General features: G+C 35.0%; 1 protein-coding gene across 2 annotated transcripts in view; it reads left to right on the top strand.

Annotated features, from left to right (window-relative positions):
• LOC150110050 (ninjurin-2-like) overlaps positions 1–23,810 on the top strand; it is a 71,617-nt gene extending 47,807 nt beyond the window's left edge. The window contains exons 3-4 of one of the 2 annotated variants that reach the window (XM_090390922.1): positions 15,538–15,615; positions 22,561–23,810. In XM_090390922.1, coding sequence (XP_090247048.1) covers positions 15,538–15,615; positions 22,561–22,602 — 120 coding nt within the window. In that variant the 3' untranslated portion in view covers positions 22,603–23,810. Of the gene's footprint in view, positions 1–15,537; positions 18,270–22,560 lie in introns of those variants that run through there. The other variant, XM_090390914.1, reaches the window with a different exon arrangement.
• The last annotated feature ends 1,390 nt before the right edge of the window (positions 23,811–25,200 follow it).

Raw genomic sequence — 25,200 nt, 5'->3', positions numbered from 1 at the left:
AACCAGGATGAACAGTGAAGAGTCATCTACTGGAACAAGCTTCAGCTTATCATCTAGAAGAAGAAGAAGAATAAACCCAACATCGGAAGAACTGAATATAGAAACCATCAATATAAGGAGTATTGATGGAAAGGAAATCGAACTTGCAGAAGAATGAATTGGAAAAGTACCACATGGACATAATTGGCATTACTGAAAAAAGAAAACAAAACAGGTAAGATATTACTAAATAAGTGTAGAATGCCAACAATCATTGAGGAAAGGACAGATTAGTGATAGGATTCAACACTGAACATGAAGATAAACTTCTTGATTGAAAGACAGTTTCAAGTAGAGCTATGTTGGCAAACTTCAAAATGGGGAAATGGACAATAAAGCTTATTTGTGCTTATGGTCCCACAGAAGGTTCCTCTAAGCGAGAAGTGGAGAAATTTTTTGAGTCATTAAAACAGGCAGCTGACATGAGAAAACAGAAAAAAGTGTTTTTTTTTTGGAAACTCTAATAGCAGAGTAGGAAATAAATATATAGAAACATTTTGGGAAAATTTGGAGAAAAGGTCAGATCTAATAATAATGATAAGTATTTACTGGACTTCTGCTCATGACATTGACTAGTCATTATAAACACCATGTTTCAACATAAAGATGTGCACAAATTCACAAGGAGAGACACAAGAAATAAGAAAATCCTCATTGACTACATCATTGTTGATAGTGATATAATGCTGGTCAGGATGCAAGAGTGTACAGAGTATTTGAAATTGGAAGTGACCATTACCTAGTATTAAGTAGGATAAAAATGGATATCACATTGAAAAGAACAGTATGTAAAAAGTTTTAAAAAGCTTTTACAGGTAAATTATAGACTCAACTATGCAAACATTATTGAAGCAGTTTGAAAACAAGAACTAAACCTTTGAGCTTTGGTGGCACACTCTGAAGATTGATTGATTCAGCTAGGGACATATGTGGTGAAGTTGCCTGCAAGGATAGAAAAATGAGAACACTATGGTGGACACAAGAAGTTAGTGAAGCAGCCCTGGAAAAGAAGAAAGCATATCAAAAGTTCCTAGCAAATAAGTCGACAGATGCCCTAAAAGAATACAGAGAAAAATCATGGGAAGACTGGTAAGAATACAGAAAATAAATATTAGGAAGGTGGCAAAATGTTCTGGAGGCTATTGAAGAAGCTTAGAAAGGAGAAAAGAGTACTGTAAAAGGAATCAGAGATGATAAAAGTGACATGAAAACAGAAAATAAGCATATCCTAGATGTCTGGAGTAATTATTTTGAAAGACTGCTTAAACTAATCAAGTAGTGACATAACTGTACTAGAAAGTATGGATCCTTGTCATATTCCCATGATTTCTCAACTAGTTGTCTTCAAGTGAAAATCTGATCTGGAGGCTATTGAAGAAGCTTAGAAAGGAGAAAAGAGTACTGTAAAAGGAATCAGAGATGATAAAAGTGACATGAAAACTGAAAATAAGCGTATCCTAGATGTCTGGAGTAATTATTTTGAAAGACTGCTTAAACTAATCAAGTAGTGACAGAACTGTACTAGAAAGTATGGATCCTTGTCATATTCCCATGATTTCTCAACTAGTTGTCTTCAAGTGAAAATCTGATCTTGCCAACCCGTATTTGGCCTAAACCCAGCTTGTTCTTCTCCAAGTCTCTTCCACAATCTTTCTCAACCTCTTTCACATTTAGTTTAGTTCCCTTTTTTTAATAGATGGATACTATGAGAGCTCTACTCCAATCATTGGGAATTTGACCTTCTAATCAGGCCCTCTGAATTATGCAGTGTAACCACTGCAAAACTTTTATACCTCCATACTTTGATCAAAGACTAGAGAACACAGATTATGAGGGTTCTGAGAAAAATTAGGGGAGTGAACTGAAGGCATCAGTGGCAGAATCATATTAAAAATGAAGATATTAGAAAGGAACTTTGACACTATTAGCATTCAAGAATGTGTAAGCAGAGGTAATCTAAGGTGTATGGCCACTTAAATAGAATGGGTGAAGAAAGGTTAGCAAAACAGTGGTACACTGTTTGATACCAAGATGTCAAGAAAGAGACCCAGAAGATGATAAGCACAAATCTTATATCTGCATTCATGACTATGATTAATCTGGTCTTGCAGACCATGTATTGTATACATCTCACAAGATCTTTTGAAAGAAAACACCATGCTCCACCATAGTAAATTAAAAAAGGAAAGACTGTTTTAGGAATCTGCAGAATCACTCAAAAATCAACCTCATTTAAACAAATATGGATGCATAAAACTTCCCAAAATTTGTGAAACAATAATTGTCAAAGGTCCCAGTTTAATCCTTAATCGACCAGAAAGGATGCACCACCTAGATAGGACTGTAGAGTTACCCACGTGTTTCATTAAGTATTGTGTTGTGTTTTTGTCTGTGTTATAAGTGTTATTTGTACTCCCTGAAGATGTCTCAATGACTGAGACGTATTATTGGAACCGTTAAAATTAAATTTTAATAATTTCCAAGTGCTGTCAATATTCCATTAAAGCTTAAGCAATGAAAATTCAGCCTTTCCTGGAGGAAAACCCTGCCATTTCTGTATGATCCTGGCTGATTCACCTTGAAAGCTCTTATAAAGATTCTTTGCTTCTTGGACAGGACTGGCACCCAGGTCTCTTCAACTGTTCAGCATTGTTGATATCAAATGAGCTACTGAGATTCAGATCACCACCCCTATACAGTTTTTGGGGATCCTGTGCTCTTGTATTACCTACTTCACCTGCTATTCGATTCAGTATTTCTGCTTCTTCTGTTAGTAATAGCACCTTCTTTTACCAATTTGCCTTATTCATATCACCTATTCTAATCATTATTATTTATCAAGCATCTCCATGGAATCAGAGAATCATTGCAGGAGATCCTCTGTAACCATTATTCACACAATGGTTGAACTCTTTTCATTGAACTCTTTCATCAACACAGTACTCAGTCACTTGCCTCTGGATCCTCTTCACCACTTCCTTCATCACCATGAAATCTAGGCAACCGGATTAGCATGTAGTAGTCCAGATGTGGTCTTATTAAAGCCCTACAAAGGGAAATAATAACCTTTGTATTCCTGCTTGTCTGTGTGTTCATCAACCATGTAGCTGATTGCATTGTTTTGACCACCTTTGCAAAATGCCTTCTAAACTTTAACTCCCTGTCCACAATCACCTCCATATTCTGAGCTCCATCAGTTTTGTGCAGTTTATTTCCATCAATGTAGTGCATAACTTGTGATATCTTCATCTCGAAGTTCATGATCTTACACTTGTCCTTGTTAAATGGGTGGTCATTTATCTTTGTCCATACAGTCAATCTATTAAGTCATCCTTGAAAGGGTGACTGCAGTATCTCTGCAGCATCTTCAAATATTGCTTTTCCTGGCTTTGCATCATCATCAAACAACTAAGTATTTTGCCTTAAACCATTTCCTATATCATTGATGCACAAATTAAATGGCAGAGGATTGCCAAATTCTGCAAACCACATCCTAAGCTTATTCTTATACTCATTTTTTGCACTTGATATTTTCCTAGTAACTTGTCTCTGTCTGTCTGTCTGATTTTCCTATCTCCTAGAAATGTAGGATGCCAGATCTGTGTAGAGTTACATATGCTTGTATTTGCATACTACCTTTCCTTTGTTCTTATAGATGTTGACTGGATGAGTTTAAGAGAGGAAGATTAAAAATTTTAGCATTTTTATTTTCATAAGGAAAAAAAGTTTATTCTTATAACACATCCACATAAATTAATCATTAGCAAGCCACAATAATTTTCATAACAATAATAATTTAAAAACCCTGTAGGAATATAGTAGTTATACAGAAGTATGTCTTTTCTCAATGGGTACTTCGTAATTTTAACCATTGCTTCCTGACACAAAGGTATGATCACCATCTTATCTCAATGGCAGCAGTTCTTTGATGGACCTTCAGCTGCTGATACATGTCCCTTAAACTTAATTCCTTTCTCAAGTACAGTAATGCAGATATAGTTCGTTGCTTTCCATTTTCTTTGGCCAAAGTGCATAACTTTACACTTGGCAACATTAGGCTAATATCTTCACTTATTTCATGATTAGCTTATTCAGATATTCTTGAAGAGGACTTCAGTAAAGCGAGTTAATTAGTCTCATATGTATAATGACAGGGATTTTTTTCCTAGAAGCTTTAGTTTTTAATTCAGAATTTTTGAAGCTGTTTCTAAGTTTGATCTTAAACATTTTTACAACACGCGCGCACACACACAGATAGAGAGAGAATAGGTCTCCTCTGTTCACGTAGTACAGTAATACCCTGCCTTATGATGCTTTGCTGTATGATGATCTGCTCATATGATGCTTTTCAATTATGACCAATGCCTATTTCTACGATGCTGCATTCACTCATATGATGCTTTTCAGTTATTACCAATGGCCATTTATACGACACAGTGTTCACTCATATGATGGTTTTAGTGACACGATACCACTGTGAATCAACTGATGTGCAGTATTCATGAATTCAGTTTATGTTGTTATTGTGTGTTCTCTCTGTTTTGATGTTTTGCTGTGAATTATAAACTGTTCATGGCTATTATTTTATTAGCGAAAAAAAGGGGGCGATTTGCTATATGACAGTGGTCTGGAACCTAACATATATGACTTGGGATATGCCTGTATATACTTTTCTGAGACCTCATGTAATGAAAATTATGCAAAATAGGGTGGTAATGTGGTGAATGCATTTCACCACCAGAGAAAGATCTACAAATGATGCTTGGACTGTATAATAATAAACATTTTAAATTGATATTACATTATTCATGTTAAATGTAAAAAAAACAATATAATACATAAACATACTTTGCAGTAAAGATTTCTTGAACTTCCATTTCTTCTCAAATTCCATTTGAGGAGACCATAAAGCCCTAGACAAAATTTTAGATGGGATTCTCCCAGAAATCACCCATCAAGGAAGTTCACAGATGATGGGTGATTCTTGATTTCATTAATCAAGACTGCATGAATACTTTCCCAAATGTTCTCCACCTCCCAACCCATTTCTATCTGGCAAACAATCTTAGTCATTATAGAATGCACATAATATGACTTGAATGTTTTAATTACTTCTTGATCCAATGGCTACAGGAGGGAAGTTGTTTGAGATGTAAACAGCTTTGTTATTTCTACTGCAGATTACTTAGAGCATTGTCCATAAGAAGGAGAATTTGGAAAGAAATTCTTTCCTACATGCAGTAGGAATTTAGTTCTGCATGCAGCTCTTTATTACTAAATAATTTTTGAATTACTTATTTACTCTTCCATATTGGCATACCAATAGATGGACAAGAAGCTTGTTAACTAGTGGATTTTTTCTGTGGTGCATCCAGAGGCATCAATGTCATCCAAAAGCAATGAGGCAATCTTTTACGGGGCTTTGAAACATGTTGTGCTCATTTCTTCTTGTGTGGTGCAATGCAGTTTCTGATTCATTTACAGAAGAAACCAGTCACATCCAAATGAAGATTATTTAGCTGCCTTCTTTGATGATTGCTTTTAGTTCTGAATATTTATTTGCAGCTTCTCTGTCTACAGATGCAACCTCTCTTGAAAACTTAATGTTCTTGAAGGCATATTATTATTATTATTTATACAGGTACTCTATGGAGTCAAAAGACTTCATGGAGACCCATCCTTATTCTTAAACTTATTTACTGTTCAGGGCACTTACATCTTCAGCCACCTCTGGCACATTCCACTCATTCACCACTCTCCAAATAAAGAACCTAGTCTGCAGACTAACCACACTCTTAGACAATTTCCAAGTGTGATCCCTTGTTTTCCTCTGACTCCACATGTATTAAAAAATTTCTTTTGTGTCAATCTTATAGAATCTCTTTAGTGACTTATAAGTTTCTATCATATACCCCGCTCCTCCACCTGTCAGCTAAACTCTGCAACCAACATGTCTTCAATTTATCATAGAGAACATTCCACAGAACATCACCAGCTTGGTCACTTGTCTCGGAATCCTCTCCACCACCTTCCAATCCCTAAGAAATGCATATGATTAAATCTGTGCACAGTAGTTAATGTGTGTGGCCAAATCATAATGTTTAACCAATGTGCTTAACATCCAAGTAATCCTCTGAGCTGTTTTGCACATTCCTGTAGTACACAAGCTGATATACCGTCCAAGCCCATTGCTGTATTCACATTGATATTTTTCAATATACTGATAACCTCCAGTTCATCTACCTCAATTTTCACATCAGTTTCTGGCACATTAGTAACTGCAAAGTGATCACTTGGATGATATATCCTTGCAAAGTGATCACTGAACTATTTCTTCTACTTCTGTCACTTTCCTACCATCAGTACTGAGTAAAGTAATCTTTCCATAATCATTCTTTTTCTTACTTCCTACATAGAGAAAAAACTGTTTTGGCTTTGCTTTGGTCTGCTTAGTAATTTTCTCTCAATCTGATTTAGTCTTCTTTATATATACTAGTCACTCTTCTTGCCCATGCTTTATGTTGTTCATGAGCATTCTGATTGTTTATATTTCTTCCACAGTGCTTTTTTTTTTTTTTTTTTCCTGCTCCTGCTTTATATTGCCACTGATCCACTTAATCCCTGCTCAGTTTATCCTCTTGACCCTAGTTATGAACTCAGATACTGTCTCACTCAAACAATCCTTGATTGCTTACCATGCACTAATAATATTGATTCCATGTAATTTATCATGGTGCTGCTTCAAGTTGCCTCCTACGTTTGTTATAATTGCCAGCTTTGTAGTTCCATATATACTCTTTTTTGACTGAAATTTCCACATGTTGAGCCATCTCCAGGACAAGGCTGCATAATCACTTTCCCTGATTGGAGGTAGGGTTGCTGCTGTAGTTATAGATAGATCTTCTGATGCTATTACCAGATCCAACACTCTCAAACCCATTGTCTCCTCTATCAGTAATTAGGTATTATTATTGATAGCTGAAGTTATTCAGCTATAATAATACCTCTCCTCCTACCCTATTTCATCTGTCTTCTATGAGAGTACAATATCCATTACATTCTATCCCTGTTACTACATCATTTTCTGACAACTAGTTCTTGCTGATGCCATTCATTTTGGGCCAAGTTGAGTTGACCAATACCAACAACTCCTCTTCTTTATTTCTGATATTTCAGACATTCATGTACATGCTTCTTCATATCCCCTTGGACCCACAATTACCCTTACATAATTTCATTACCTGCCCATTTACATTCAAAACCTGGGAAATTGCACCTAGATCTTCACAATCATTCCTATATACATACATACTTATCTCTTCCCTGGGTGGGTATTTCTGTACTCATGTTCATTTGTCCCAGGGGTGGCTGGACATATGCTTAATTGCTTCCTCCCTGATATCTCTAGTTTCCCTACTTTTGCCCTTCCAATCCTCATACTTTTTCCAAGTATCTCACTCCCAAACTATTCAATTGCAGTCCATTAGGCATATACAAGTTGTTACCTCCATCAAATTCACTCTACACATCTGTAAACTGTATACCATTCCTGCACAATTTTTTCATTGACACTTATTAGCAATCATGACCCTTCTTCTCAGTTCCTTCCAATCATACCAAGGCAACAGACTCACAATCTTTACTTTCTTACTCTTCATGTTTGCTTCTAACAACTCTTTTTTATCTTCAATCATGGTATTTTTCTCACCTTTCGAATCATTTGTGTCTGCCAAGTCAAGTGACTTGCTCACTTCTTTCTTCTGCAAACTTACAGCTTTGCTAATATTCTTTATCTTTGCACCTGGGAAACATGATTTTGTCACTTTTTCATTAAGTATGGTATCATCAAATCTCCATACAATACTATCTCTTTTCTCCCAATTTCCCATTCACTTTTTTAGTGCATAGGAAAAGTATGCTTTTCCCATTCACTCTTTCTTACATTCTCCCTCCTACTGTACCACATACCAATCATTTCTTCAGTCTCTTGAGTTCATGTTTTGTCCTGTTGAAGGAGTTCACATAAGCATGCAATTTCTTTCTGCACTGGCATTTCATCTTCCACATTGTTATTTCCAGCCACTTCCTTCAAACTCTCATTTGTATTTTGTGCACTATCATTCGCTGCTTCTGCTACATTCTCCATAACACTTCCACATTCCTGACTTATATCCTTAATATCTACCACTTCATTCTTCTGTTCCTAACAGGATCACCTTTCATGCATTCTCGCCCTTGTATCACAAAACATTCACTCTCTCTCGGTAACGAATACATGAAACACATGTTACATTGCACTAAATCCCGCATATTAATATCACTCAACATCAATGTCATGGTTGCTATTGTTTTTTGAATGCATTGGTGCCATAATGAGAATGCTTTTGAAATAATATAGTGTAATTGCAGTCACGACAGCACACACTTAACAACACAGTCAGAAAGAAAGAAAATATGACCAGTTATATTTAACAATATAATTGGTTGTATTATACTGAGCAATACGTATACAGCAGCCGCTACTACTACTACTATATCAAACCCTGAACTTGATAAACTGTCCAGAACCCTTAGTAAATTCTCTTACTTCACTGTATTATTTTAAATTTTGATAGAGGCTTTCAGCTTTTGCTAACACTAACCTAAAGAAGTCAATCAGATCGTTTTGTGTGTTCTAGTGATGCAGCCACATTGTCAGTAACTTTTCCATCCTTTATATTATGTAGGTGAAATTAACCTACATAATATAAAGGATGGAAATAGCATGAATAAATGAAAAACTACAAGCAAAGTAATAACAGCATTTGTAGTGAAGAATATTTGAAAACTTTTAAACAATGGAAAGCATGCATTCGCTGTTACTTTTGCTGCTGGTTTGTGGGTTGCTGTATACTGCTGGTGGATACAAGTGTGTCATGATAGATTAAGGAAGACTAGATTTGATGTGAAATCATCCCTTGTTTTTTGTTACACTGTAGAGAATACTTTATCATTTCAGCTGATTCTTTGAATGCTCTTGAGTAAAGGTGGTAATCAGTGTGGAGCATTTCAGAGAGAGATACACTGATTTGAACACATCAAGGACATTGAGAATGAAAGAAAGCACAAATCAGGAGTGGCAGCCCATATAACAGATACAAAACATCTAGTAGAATGGCAATAAGCTGACATGCTCTACATTGATTACTGCTTTTACTCAAGAGCATTCAAAGAATCAGCTGAAATGATGAAATATCCTTTACATTTTAACAAAAAAAAACAAGAGATAATTGTACACCAAATCTGGTCTTCCTTAATCCATCATGACACACTTGTGTCTACTAGCAGTATACAGCAACCCATGAACCAGCAGCCAATGTGACCGCGAATGCACACTTTCCATTATTTAAATCATTTTCAAATATTCTTCGCTAGAAAATTTAACTGTTTCTTTGCTTGTAGTTTTTAATTTATTTGTGTATTTCCTAATGAAGCGAAACAAGATTTTTTCATGAAGTTGAATTAAAACATATATTTCTGACTTCTTTGTGAGCAGTTTAATACCAGAAAAATAGTGATTCTAATACATCCTTTCTCCACAGAAGCCTACACAATGAGTTCTCACTCCCCCACCCCCACTTATTGATCCTGATGTTTAATTGTGGTGGTTAACCAATGTTTTCATAGCCCATTATTAAAGTTGTAGAGCAGGTGTCATCCCTCGATGAGTCCTTGGACTCCCTGGAGGTATCAAATAATAATTATAATAATAATATTATCACATCTGGGGTTCATATCCATGGCATGGATTTTTCAGGCTGTTTTGGCAACACTGCCAATAATGTTATTATTTTCTGCACTTTAGGAGTGATTTGTTAGTCACATTATATTAATTTATTATCAATTAAATTAAGCACTTTATGCATTGATGTCCAGAAATCTTAGTGATATTATGTTGAACACAGTATATTAATTTATACTAGTGTACTAATAATTCACAATTAAATGTACACAATAAAAAGCCTCTGTGTAAGATATACTAACAAAATGACCCCTCCATATGTGGTGTCTGTTTGTGATGGTGGTGGGAACTCCCAGTTATGGTACTGCCCCTTTTCATTCCTCTTCTTTTTTCTATACTTTTCTTCCTGAGTTTTTTTTTTACTATTCTGTCTTCTAGACAACCATCACTGGGATTTGTTTCCCTACCACCAAGTTTGCTGTTCAGTATTACCCATGGACATCCAAAAAGGGAGGGAGATCCTGGTAATCGTGCATTATTTTGGACTCTACTTCAGCAAGATGGGCAGTCCTGATTGACCCAGCCCAGATCATTTGGCTAGTGGGCTTGCCAAATGATCTGGTAAGTTGCAGTAAGTCTCCTCTCCTGTGATTTGGAGATGGGTCCTCAGTATGTGGTATCCTTCCAGGTGAAGTAACGGTATGAGTGCCAAAATCATAGAGATTAGTGATGTCTGGTGGCAGGGGGGGGGAGTAGTGTCAGAAAGGGGGATATTGGTGAATAAAATTTAAAATTTTCCTCATTTAACGATGTCCCCTCCCCAACACCACCACTGTCTTTTCAGTTCATACTATCAATGCTATGATTGGGTGGTGAATTCTAACTACATGTATTCTTTGGCCACATATGAGACTGGCCTAACTCACCTATGATTAAAAATCCTTATAAGGATTTTCATATCCCAGATTGAATTCAAACCAAATGACAGCATCATCACTGAGCGAGCTACAGTAGCTCTGTTATTATCATTTTAATTTTGATAATCAGTCTAATATTTTGAAACATGACATTCATTGTGTAACTTCCTGTTTTATTCCATACAAAAAATGTAATCTTGACTTAATTTTAAATGGTATTAGACTTTTACTCTTACAGTTTTGTTTATTATGTATTATTTTTTCATAATATGTTGTAAAAGTTTTATGCATAAAGGAAAGATGCTTGTGTAAACCTCATTAAGCAGTTTATATTTTTCTGCACAAGTTTTGAAACATCTATACTGATAGTAGCTTCTTGCAAACTTGCAGGAATAGTTTGTTATAATGAATAGTTTGCTGTTGTGAATTTTCTTTAGAATAGCATTGTGGCTGTGAGATAATGTTATTCTAAAGGAAGTTTGTTATAGTAAGTGAATTTGTTATAATGGTGCTTCTGTAGTTGAGTCATCATCAAATTCCTGATATGTACCATCAAGTCTGGTCAAGTATGGATATGCATTCCTGACCTCATGTCTGTTGAGTGTTTTTTACCACTGTGCTGTCATCACTGCTCGTTTCATTTAGCAATTTTTCAAAGTAATTACTCCATACTTCAAGGATATATCTTTCTCCAGTTTTCATGTCACCTTTTAATCCTTTTACAGCACTCTTTTTTATTTTTTTATTTTTTGATATTTATTTTCTATGTTCTTACCAAAGTCTTCCCATGCCTTTTGTTTAGCTAGTTTTACACAGTGTTTAGCTTTCTTACAATTGTCTCTATTCTCTAAGAGCACAAACTGACTTACTTGCCAGGAACTCTCAATATGCTTTGCTCTTTTCCTTGACTATCTTTAACTTCCTGAGTCTGCGATGAAGTTCTGATTTTTCTATGCTTACAGGTAACCTTACCAAATGCCTCTCTGGGTGAATCAATATTTTCTTCTGGATTTGCCATTGAATCTCCAAGTTTTAGTTATTATTTTCCAACTCTTTCTTTCTCTCTCTCTTTTTTTTTTTTTTTTGAATGAAGTTTGTTTGATTCTACAGTTCACCTCTGAAAGCTGCTCAACTTTGATTCATTTTAAAACTTTCTTATATGCTCCCGTTTTCAGTATGAAATTCGATTTTATTCTGATCAAAACTAAATAGTGATCACTTCTTATTTCAAATGCTCTATATTATACTCATGTCCTGAATCACTGGGAAAAAATATTGCTATTCACTGTAATATAGTCTGTTAGCCTGTTCTTATTTTTGCATCTTTTCTCCATGTGAATGTGTGCACATTTTTATGTTGAAAAGTAGTGTTAGTATAACTAATCCATGTTCTGAAAATCCAGCAAGTATTTACCATTATTCTTAGCCCTGCTGTTTTCTCCAGACTTTCCCAAAACATTTCTATATGTCTTGTAATCATTTCTTATTCTGCTGGTTAGATCTTCAACTGGGACCAACTTTTCCTTTTTCATTGTGTCAACTGTCTTCTATAATGCCTTGAAAAATTCATCCATTTCTTCTTTAGTAGAACCTTCTGTGGAACCATAAGCACAAATAAGTCTGATTATTGAGTTTGCCATTCTGACATTTGCCCACGTCACTCTACTTATTATTGCCTGCCATTCATGAAGATTATTATCATATTTATTATTGTGTACTATAGCTACACCTTTTTTCCCTGATTAGTTTTTTTCCATAATCATAACATTTTGTATTAGTCGCTTAGAAGGATCTTGCCTATTTTTGTCTTTATTGGTTTCAGTTACACCTATTATTTCAATCTGGTACTTATCCATTTGTTGTGCTAGTTCCATTTCTTTTCCATTGATGCCTTTTGCATTGTCGGTACTAATCTTGAACTCTGATGTATCTGACTATAAACAGGACTGTAGATAATCCAGAATCCTAAATCTAAAATAATAATTGTAATGTTAAAAATGGAACATCACTGTTACTTGAAGAAGATTATCTATAAGAAAGAATGTTTTTCTCATGTTATCTTAAATAGAATTTAGCTTTGATGTAGTTTCTAAATAATTAATTAATTTGTAATTTTTTTTTTTTTTTTTTCACTAGAGGTCATGTCAGTAGAATAACCGGTGATCAAATCATTGTTTCTCTAGCTTACTGTGTGTAATGTAACTCAGCTTGTCCTTGTATATTTGTATATACTCCAGATGATGATCTTAATATGAAGAATCGGAACGTCGGAAAATTAAAAGAGTTATTTATAACATGGTCGTAAAGTCCGTAATTTCTAAAATGAATGCTGATCACTGTGCAAGACTAAAAGAAAGGATGATGTTTGGGACATGTTCTGGTAGCTGACTCCCCCCCCCCCCCTTACCCCGATGAAAACAATGTGACTTTGTTTAACCTGGCGATTCCCTAGTCATCATGAAATTCTGTCATGTTGTACCATCATTTACATTGTGGTTTAAGCCAATAAGAATACAGTTTTTGCTTTTAAGGTTACATGGTGGTCAGCATTCATAGTGAAGAATTTATGGAGACAATACACATTATAATAATTACTTTACTTAACATTAAGCAAGTAACATTCAACGTTTCAACCTTTGTATTGAGGTCATCATCAGGAAAACATACATATGTACAAGATTACAAGCTACATGACGCTGCACTATACAAAAGTAAGATGAATCTAAATGTTTGCTAATTATTTATCCTAGCCTGACCTCTGGTGAAGGAAAAAAAATGAGACTGCATTAAACAATTTCTGAAGTCCTTTCATATTGAGATTTTCTTCTATCTGAGATTGTTCTGGTTGCTATATATGTTGAAGATGGTTCCTCCACATTCTTGGAATAATTAATCCATCATTTTTGTTCATATTTCGATGATGTTTCAGAATTTCACAAGCTTCTTTGAATTTTCTTTCAAACCAGGTTTTGGTGCAGTGCAAGGACTTGGTGCCTTTCCAGTGAATTCTATGGCATGTTTGGAGTGCATGGTCTGATAGGCCTGTTTTACCATAGTGGAGATATTTAATGTGGCATGTGTGTTCATCTTTTCTGATTAAATGATGCATCCTGTTTCCCCTATGTAAGTTAGGTTACAGGCACATTGAATTTTGGAAACCGTAGGTGGGTTTCCAAAATTCTGGAATGGAAGAGGATCTTCAGAATAGCTAAGTAAATTTCTTAATTTTGACGGGGGTTTGAAGGCTGTCTTAACGTTGTATTTAAGTAGTGTTCTATCTATTTTTTTCTGAAATGCCCCTAATGAGGTATGACTGTGGCATTTTTGTAATCTTTTTTGCTTTTAGTGGCATTTTTATGATGGATCGTGTGAACCTGTTTTTTTATTGTAGCCATTTTTTACAAATGTTTGGTTAATAATTTCAAATTCTTGGTTCAGAGCTTGTATATTGGAGCAAATTGTTAGGGCTCTGTGTTTGAAACGTCAATTATTACTTGCTTAATGTTAAGTAAAGTAATTATTCTAACACATGTGTTGTGTCTCCATAAATTCTTCCCTATGAAAGAATACAGTTTAGGTTGGCTAAATCCCAAATTGCCAGCACATTCGTGTTTGTTCGGTATCCAGGAAGATACCTATCAGGGTGCGGGTTGGACATCAGGCTAGAAGCCCCATTTGGTTCTTTGCATTCCTTAAAAGCTATGTGGAAGTCTCCTACCAATTATTCAGCTTTGATCTTTAAGAACCTTGTAGTTGATAATATACATGTAATATATATTATCATAGATGATATACCGTATTTGTCGGCATATAAGACGAACTCCCTTTTTTGTACACATTTTTTAGGAAAAAAACTTTATCACTGAATATTATAATGAATTTACATAATGAAATTTAATAATTTTTCTTCATATTCAGCTGGCATCTTTTGTGATATTTTTGTTTTAGTCTGCATACGTAGCTGGTTTCTCTTCACGAATCTTGAACACCATGATGTTGATCCAGTAAAGTTGGCGATCCCTCTGTTAGTGAAAGAAAGCTTGATTATTCATCAAGCTTTCTTTCGCTTGATGAATAATCATTTTTGTAGACACTGAAAGTCCTGCTTTTCTGTGGTCTAAAATCCAAGTATTCAGTTCTGCCTCAAGTTCTGGCCATTTTGCAGTTCCACTTTGTAGGTTATGTTTACTGTGAGTTGCTTTTTTTAGATCCTCTTCCTGATTCTGCCAAGTTCTTATCATTTTCTCAGTTGGGGGTGGCCCGAAATGCCTCTCTGCAGCCCTGTTTCCATGTTCTTTAGCATATGTAACATAGCTTGTATGCAATATTGTAGCAATGCCGACGTTTTTCAGCCATAATTTGCCAAGAAATTTAGAGAAAATTTAACGGCATATCTGTGATTTAACAGCTGTGATCGTTAATGACAGCGCATGCACATCCACTGAACTCTACATAACTGGAATGCTCTCACACACCGCAAGTAAGCAAGAAAGAAATCACGTAACTCATAACAGAGAAAATTTCCAGAAATGAAAGTACAGTAATAAAAAACTGAGTATCGGCGTATAAGACGCACCCTGTTTTTCAGACCAATTTTCAAAGAAAAAAGTGCATCTTATATGCCGGCAAATACGGTATATGTAATGTATAACAAAATAAAGTAAGTTATAGTCAATTGTAATATATAACTTACTTCTACTTTGTACATAATGTTAATTTTATATAGTTGTACATTCTTGATGGATATATATATATATATATATATATATATATTTATATTTATTTTTTTGTAGATTATATTTCTCTCTTTAAGCATAATATAATAAGATTATTATTGATTTTTATTTTCCATTTTTACAGGTAATTATTGGGATCTTGCTCATACTGAATATTCGTTACAATATTAATGTCATAAAGCAGCAGTCAAGTGCCGAGCTGGTAAATAACCTCATTATTATTGGTATTTTTCTTATAACTGTAGCAAATGTGTTTGTATCAGCTTTTGGCCTTCCTGATTCACATGGAGAACAAGACTCTACTAGAAGCAAGATGCCATAACTTACATCTCAGTAATTGTTAAAGAAGGAGAATTAAATTTTGTTTTGTTAGCAATACAGAAATATTATTTATGCTTTTTATTTAAATATTTATATTTTAAAAATCTGTTTTTTTCGAATTTGTTTTAATCAGAAGCATTTTGATATATTATTAGTTACTAAAGTGAATGTGTGTATATTACCAGTGAATGTATTTATATTACCCATTACTAAGGTGCATTATTAAGGTCCATTACTAAGGCTGAATCAATGTTTTCTCTAGGGCTTGACACTCAATCTCCAAAGTTTGGTTCCTGTTCTCACTCTTTCATTTTTTCTTCAATAATGTTTGTGTATTTTGGTCTACAGTTCACATCTGAGAGCTGCTCAACTTTTATTTGCTTTAAAACTTTCTTACATTTTTTTTTTTTTTTTTTTTTCAATATGAAATTCAATTTTATCCTGCTCTAGACTAAATGGCGAGCACTTCCAATTTCAAATCCTGTGTACACTCTAGTGTCCTGCACCAGGGAGAAAACATCAGTATCAACAATAACATAGTCAGTGAAACATTTCTTATTCTTTGCCTCTTCTCTCCATATGAATTTGTGCACATTTTTATGTTGGAACATTGTGTTAGTAATAACCAGTCCATGTCCTGAGCAGAAATCCAACAGGTATTTGCCATTGCTTTTAGCTTTGCTCTTTTCTCCAAATTTTCCTAAAATATTTTTGTATGTCTGACAAACCATATCCTACTCTGCTATTTAGATCCACATTCTCCATTCATATTTGCCCACATCACTCTACTTGAAATTGCCTGCCATTCAAGAAGATTAGCCTCGTATTTAGTGTTGAATACTATGGCTACTCTTTCTTTTCTTTGATTATCATTGCTGAATATAACATTTTGTATTTATTGCTCTGAAAGATCTCACCAGTTTTTGTCTTTTTTGTTGCAGTCTACCCTTTTATGTTGATATGGTACTTATCCAATTTCTCAGATAGATCCATTCAGGCTTTTTATGTTGATAGTACCAATGTTAAACTCTGATGTCGAGTTGGGGTGTGTGAGGATTTGTTCCAGTAGTTGAATTTTCACTGTTCGCCCTGGTTCCCTAGCGAAAACAACTGGGGCCTTTTTTAACCCAGCAACACCCCCAGTCGGCATGAAAGTCTGTCACGTTGTACCGTCATTTTATATTGTGGTTTAAGCCAATAAGAATACAATTTGATCGGCTAAATCCCAAATTGCCAGCCCATCCTCATTTGTTCAGTATCCAGGCAGATACCTAACAGGGTGCACCACAAGAATGTGAGGATTGGACATTAGGTCAGAAGCCCTGGTCGGTTCTCATTCCTTTAAAGGCTATATGGAGGTCTCTCAGTTACACAGCTTTGACTCTTAAGCACCCCCCCCCCCACACACACACAACAATGCAGTGATTTTTAGTGTGAGGTTCAAGATTGATTAATGATTTTCCCCATCTCACATAATTGCACCATTTTGATTGGTAGAATGATTCGAAATGATAATTTCTCTGTCATTGAAAGGAATTTAATGAAATTTGATATTTAGAATCTTTATCAAGTTGTCACTCAAGTCCTTATCAGTCATCTGTTTATCAAGTCGTTTTAGTTTTGGTGTCATTTGCAGTGCTGAAATTAGACAAATTAAATTATGTCTTCGTATAATTGTTATGATAGTAAATAAGTCGCAATACAATAATTCAATTACAAAATATGCCTTCTGTCTATAATCTGTACTGGAAATGTAATTTTGGTTTTGCCTAATTTTTTCAAACACAAATGGTCTAATTAAAATCGAAATGAATTGACAAATTTCATTGATTCGTAATTTCACAAATTCCGGTTTTTATTCAAATCCATTCAGCATGTTAAAAATAATGTGATGGTAATCAAATTTTATGGCAGTCTGCCTAGCTAGAAAAGTGTTATTTCAGTATATATATATACAAGCAATTTCAGCATGTTTTGCAATTTGCATCCCTGTAAATGATCTAAATTGAAATTAAATTGAGATATCTTGACAAATTTTTGTAAACTTTCAAATACTAAATTTCACTAAACACCATTTCTCTTTATTCATATGTTATTTCATGATATATAAGGCAAATTTTTTGAAGTTCTTTACATCTCTCTTCAGTCACTTCAAACTTGATTTGGCAAATTGTAGACATTCTTTCTTTGCAAATTGCTTATGTTGTCTATAACCACTTTTTTTTTTTTTTTTATTTGCTAAGGCTTTATGTATTTTTTATTTATTGCAAAGCATTTGTTACATACAAAATCATATTATTTCTAATTCTAGATTTCACATTTATCTATATCACATTTCTTGAATACTGGATTATCAGTAATTTATTTTTGCATCATGAATGTTTGTATATATATCTAATTCTCTAGAAGAATGAAGTACTATTCTCTTCATTATGCAAATTATCCAAAAATCTATATGAAAATGTGAAATGTGATTTATAAACTATAATCTCTTTATCTGCTTTTATTTCAATGTTTATATTATCTAATACCAGTACTGAGATATACTGGAATCAGAATTTCTGAATGTAAATATATTAATATATTTTAATATTAATATGATTTAAATTAAAAAAAAAAAAAAATCTGTGTATAACCTGAACTAAAACATTCTTTGACTGATTTAACTAATTACAGTTACTTAAAAATTAGTGACTATTTTAATCCTGAAATGGGCTAGTGAGTAACTACATATACTAACCACTGAATTAGAAACTTTTATTTAATAATTTGTTGGACCCTCTTTGAGCCTCTGTAGCTCAGTTGGTATATGAAGCCTTTTGGGTGGAAAGATCTGGGTTCGATTCCCATCCAAGACATGAGGAACCTTTAACTGGAACCTCATATTATGCTTGAGATTAGATATAAATATATTTTTAGAAATATTTACATTTACCTGGTCTCTTTTGACTAAAGGTGAGTTAGCTACTGTCATATGGAGGTAGGGAGTCTTTTTTTCACCAAGAAACTCAGGTTTTTCATCCCTCCAGTAAAGACTCCCATCTACAGACATATGACACATCGGGAGGCATAGGGCCAACCACCTTATCCTTAAGATGGTTGCGGTTGTGAAGCTCACAGCTAAGAACCTCAATGGTTCATGAAAGCTTAAGAAGTTGGACCTTCTCTAGCCCAAATTACAGCACATATGTGGGTTTGACATAGATTTCACAAGGAGTTGAATTGTATCTATGTCTACAGTATATCAGGCATTCACCAGACAGTCCTTTACCTGACTCTGATTTGATGGAAGAGGACTTTGCTACTGGATCTGTTTATCTAACCCCATACATTCTCAATGGAGTTCAGATCCAGGTTTTGTGGTGACCAGGGAAGATGATGGAGGTTGTCAGCAATATATGAGAGCACCTGTTATGTACCAACAGAACCTACCCCACACCATGATGATGCCACCTCCAGAACCTTGAGTTGTGTTTACAAGGCAAGCTGGGTTCATTGCTTCATGGGGCTCCCACCAAACTCTCTGCCTACTGTCAGTACAGAACAAGGTATACTTTGGCTTGTTGCACCACATGTATTTTTTTTTTTTCAGTCTTCCAGTTGTGGTGTTCCTGACACCACTGTAGATGAACTTTCCAGTTCTTTGCAGAAATTAGTGGTTTCTCTATAGGCATGCAACTCCCAATACTGATTCTCTGCAATTCCTTGTGCATAGTTCTGTGAGATATGGGTCATGAACAGCCTTCATTAAATGCTTCAGTCAATGGCTGCACACAGTAAGTTCTCTTTGTCCATACATGCCTTCTCTGATAGTGATCTCGTCTGTCTTAGGACCAGTGACATCTCTTAGACACAATGTGGATTATTTTTCCACTGATTAAATGCCTGGGATATCTTGCCTTTTGAATAACCAGTTAGCTCTGCTGTTTTCAAAAGTGTGGCTACAGCCAGATGAGCACATACAATAAAACTCCAAAAGATCCTTTGTTTTTCCATTGTCATCAACACTATTGATGATTTTCTGACCAGCAGCATTCTTAAATAGTTGTCCGTGACCAAGTATTTTGCATATGTGTTGCGTAAGTGACGTTTACATACATCTCCATAAAGGTTTCTAATTGAGTAGCCGGTGTGTGTATATATTTGCTTGAGATAAGATTCCAAGTGCTCACTGCTTATGATATTATCATCATCATCGTCATCAAATTCCTGCCATGTACCCTCAAGGGATGTACAGGATATGATAGTACTACATGAAAATTTTACATCATTATTAACTACAATTTCCCTCCAAATCAGTCTGTTACTTGTCAAGACACCAACATTATCAGATCTTATATTTCTATCGTCTAAGACACTTTGTACCATATCAATCCACCTATATCTTGGTCTTCCTCTGGGTCATTTTCCTGCCAACCTGTCAGAGAACACTTGTTTTGCTAATCTTTCCTCTCCCATTCTATTTAAGTGACCATACCACCTGAGATTAGCTCTGCTAACGCATTCCTGGATGCTGACAATGTCAAGTTCTTTCCTAATATCTTTGTTTTTAATATGATATTGCCATTGATGCCATCTGTTCACGCCTCTAATCTTTTTCAGGAGTCTCATATCTGTGGTCTCTAGTCTTTAGTCAAGTGTTTTACTTCTGACCCAGCTCTCAGATCCATAAGTTAAAACTGGTTTGAACACTTTCTTGTATACAGCTAATTTATACAAGAAAGTGTTCAAACCAGTGCTAATTTAGTGTTCTGACTAATTTCTCTCTTACTCCATATGAATTTATTCAATTAACTTCCACCATACCAGCTTTGCTGATTCTGTTGTCTATTTCTATATTGAATTTACCATCTTCACTAAAAATCGTGCCTAAGTAGCTGAAATGTTTTACTTCTTCCACAGGTTCCCTGTTCACAACACAGTTGACATTTTCAACAATTCTACCTATTTTCATTGTCTTTGTCTTTTTATTGCTGACCTTCATACCATTATTACAACAGTTATTCAATTTAGTCAGGGAATCTTGCAAACTTGAAGTAGATTTATTTAGAAGTATAACATTGTCTGCATAAAGCAAAGAGGTGACATTAACATCTCCAATTTTGATATTATGTTTAATACCACTTTCCTTCATAATGTGATCCATATAGATAATGAATAACAGAGGGGATAATGTACATCCTTGTCTCACACCAGATTTAACATTAAACCATCTTCCTGTACTTCCTTCAATTCTAACTGCTGACTTACAACTCAAATAAAGACTAAGTATTGCTTGATATAATGCCCCATTGACACCATATAACTGTAGTGTATTGAATAGCTTCTCTCTTGGCACCTTGTCATATGCCTTTTCCAGATCGACAAAACTCAAATACAGATTTGTTATATTCCCATGCTTTCTCAACTATTTGTTGTAAAGTGAAGATCTGATCCTGACAGCCTCTATTTGGCCTGAATCCAGCTTGTTCTTCACCAAGCTTTTCTTCCACAATTCTTCTCAACCGTTTCTCAAGTACAGGGTGTTCGGGATAAATTTGACAGTTTCGTAAGGAAAAAGAAAATCTTCTTTGTATCTATTAAATTTAATGAATTGACAAAAAAACATTACAGGCAGAGTTAATTACAATACTATCAACAAGATTTACTCAAAATAACCACCATTAGCATCGATCACAGCTTCAATTCTGCTTCGGAACCTCGAACAAGCTGATGCTACAGTCTCCCTGGGAAGGGCCGCAAAAACTGTTTTAATTTTATCCATTAACTGGGCTTTTGTATTACTGGAAGTGCGATTGGTGTCTTTCTCAACTGCGCCCCATACAAAATAATCCATGGGGTTAAGGTCTGGGGAGTTTGGAGGCCAAACATTTGGACTGGTGAAGTCGTAGAAATTTTCAGACAACCATTTTTGACTTTTCCCAGAGGTGTGGCAAGGGGCCGAATCCTGCTGCCATACATACGGCCTACCATTGGCTACCCTTGTTATCCAGGGCTTGACTACAGTTAGCAACTCCACGAACAAAGCCCGAATTCCAATGCCAGGGTTCTTCAACACCTGTTCCTGCAGATTTGCGAGGAATTCTGCTGTACGAACGCAATCAGATCGTGTGCTAGGGATCTTTCTTCTTGCTACATCCTCGTAGTCACCATTGCAAGTCTCTAGTTCATGCCTGATTGTTTTTACTGTATTCAGGGAGCATTGGGCAGCAGTCGTAATATCCTTATTTTGATGGCGGGCACGAATCATCATGATACAAGTTATTCTCTTCCATGATTCAGGTGGGTTCCAGCTATCCATCCTTTCTGACATCTTGTATATGAATGAAGAAGGGTCCAAACTTTTAAATGAAGAGAAGTGTGTGTTAATACATGTAACTTACGGAAAAATATAATTAATTATAAATATGTCAAATTTATCCCAAACACCCTGTATACTTGCATAGATCTTGCCAGGAACACTCAGTAGGGAAATACCTCTGTAATGGTATTATCAAGTAGGCAAAAATCTTCCTTTTTGTAGTATGTTAGCATTCTGTTAATATACAATTGGAATGCTTTTCCTGTGAAGAAAATATAAAGTTTTTGTAATAACACTTTTTCTGGAAATGAAATGAAATAATGTATTGTAGTTTTAAAAAAAAAATGTACTTTGAGAATCTATTTTGAAGCCATTAAGTCTGCTGTTAGAAGTCTTTATATGCAGATAATGTCTTCAGTGACTAATAATATGAATGTATTTTTTCTCTTAAAAATTAAATTGCAGTTTGGACATATGCTTGAGATTAGATATAAATATATTTTAAGAAATATTTATACTTTTCAGGTAAATATTTTTGTGACTTTTATGAGAAGCATTACTTTATAAACTGAAACTATTATGCAGTGTCTGAGAAGTGACAGACATTAACATTGTTGCCAAAGTTATTTGTCAGAATAATAAGATATTGTGATAAATCATTGCCAAAGCATTCAAGTTATTGTCAGGATAAGTTGGAGCTCTAGTTACATTGAGTCATGTAAAAATGAATTGTTCGTTCATTTTTATTTCTAAAAGAAATTTATACACAATTCATAAAAATGTATTTAATGAAACCTATTAAGAGTAAAATTATTGTATTAGCTAAAATATGCATCTTGGAGTTGTATATTACTGTGTTATTAGTATCCACAGTAATGAGTATTGTTTTATTTTATTGAATCACAAAATATTTAGCATATGTAAATCCACAAAATTCTACTGATTAAAAGGTACAGTACATCCTGTTCAGCTTGGAATTATTATGTTGACAAATTGTAAGGTAGTAAATTGTAGGAGATTAACATATCAGGTGGTGGTAACCTTGCTTATTGAAAGTCTGAATTGGTTTCTACAGTAGGTCTCCTGGTTTATTTAGCTCTTGGCCTACATTGAGGTACTGTGCTTTATAAGCTTATGACATTTTAGGAATGGAGACATTATTTTTAAACAAACAAACAACAACAACAAAAAAAAGTATCTTCACATTCTCAGTAGTGTTATCTCCATATATCCTCATTACTGTAGCTTTGACTATGGTGCAGTATGATCTTGCTGTTCATGTGCCAATAAACCATAACAACCAACCATCACTGTAACTTATTATCAGATCTCTATGGACTCAGTGACTCGTTGCAGGAGGTCCTCCATCTCTCTCTCTCTCTCTCTCACACAGAGAGAGAGAGAGAGAGAACTCAGCTCATCACACCATAAGTTGAATGCATTCACTGCTTCCATCCAGGCAGTGCATTCCAACCATCAACAACTCTCTGTGCAAAAATCCTACTTCTCACCCTTTTGTTCACACTCCTTAATAACAGCTTCCAGGGATGGCCTCTTGTTCTACACATGACTCCACCCATTCTTCACTCTACCTTCATAATCTGCATTCCAGAGACCAGAAATCACAGTGAGTTGTCTCTGTACCCTTAGCAACATCTCTTCATTCTTTTGAAATCCTGGTTACCTGGTGTTTTTATATACTGAATAAGGGACTTGGCAGCATTGGTGGATAAAGACCTAAAATTTTGGAGACATTCTGCTAAAATTGGGAGGACACCACAATGCAAAGATCTTATGATGTTATGATTCTGTTGTATGAGGATTTGATCGGATGGCATATGGAATACTATGTACATCTGATCAAATCCTCATACAACAGAATCATAACATCATAAGTTCTTTGCATTGTGGTGTCCTCCCAATTTTAGCAGAATGTCTCCAAAAATTTAGGTCTTTATCCATCAATGCTGCCAGATCCCTTATTTACTACACCTCCTTGAAAATATCCAAACCAATCTTATACTCTGCATCTTACCTGTGCTTCCCAAACTTTAATATTTACTCTTTGTTACATTCAACTGGTGACCCCATTCATTCACTATTTAGAAGTTCACTTGCAAGACTACAACATCCATTCGATTCCTTATAGTTCTTGCCAGTTTTGCATTATCTAGAAATAACTGTCGGGGGGGGGGCTGAATAGTTCTCATGAACTCCCACAACAAAAATGACATTAAAGCAACTGATATAACTACAAGAAAGAACATTTTTTAAAACTCTTTAACTCCATTTTTCATCAGATTGTAATAATTTGTTCTTTTTCTTTTCAAATATAAAAAGACATGTCACAGGTTTTGAAGAAATTCGAAGACAGAGATATGTGGGCCATCATCAAGTTTTTTGTGCTGCAATCCACAACCGAGATTCACCAAATCTTGTGTGAGATTTTGGGGGACTGCCCCAGCATATCTAACAGTTGCCAGATGGGTGGCCAAATTTAAATGGGCATTCTGAGACAACAGATACTGTTAGGTCAAGAAGACCTAAGCATATCACATTGATCACACCTAGAACCATTGATTGCAGTGCATGCCATGGTCCTTGATGATAGATGAATACCAGCAAAAACATTGCAAAGACTCTGAGGGATAACCAAGGAACAAGGTGGGGTGATTATCCACCAACATATGGACATGCAGAAGCTCTTAGTGAAGTGGGTTTCCAAATTTTTTTTTATACTGAATTATATGTAACATCAGATGATGCATACCCAACTTAAGAATTTAGATTTTCTCTTCCTAAAATATAAAGCAGAAAATGTAGGAAGTGCTGTTAATGATATTGGATAACTTGAATCCTTAGATTTCTAGTATTAGTCATAGGTTAAGACCTATGACTAATACTAGAAACAGATTGTTAAGACCTATGACTAATACTAGAAACAGATTGTTAAGACCTATGACTAATACTAGAAACAGATTGTTAAGACCTATGACTAATACTAGAAACAGATTGTTAAGACCTATGACTAATACTAGAAACAGATTTTCATATGGTAGCGGGTTTGAAGTCATCTAATGTGAGGCGGAGGTTAACAGGATCAAAAACATTGTGGAGTGTTGTTACTGACCTAGTAGATTCATTTGAAAAAACGTGCATCACCAA

The sequence above is a fragment of the Typopeltis vanoorti genome, chromosome 1 (genome assembly GCF_054136105.1).
Source record: "Typopeltis vanoorti isolate ZY-2024b chromosome 1, IOZ_Tvanoo_1.0, whole genome shotgun sequence".
Lineage (NCBI taxonomy): Eukaryota > Metazoa > Arthropoda > Arachnida > Uropygi > Thelyphonidae > Typopeltis > Typopeltis vanoorti.
The sequence above is the reverse complement of the archived record's forward strand: the minus strand, read 5'-3'. Positions and strand labels throughout refer to the sequence as shown.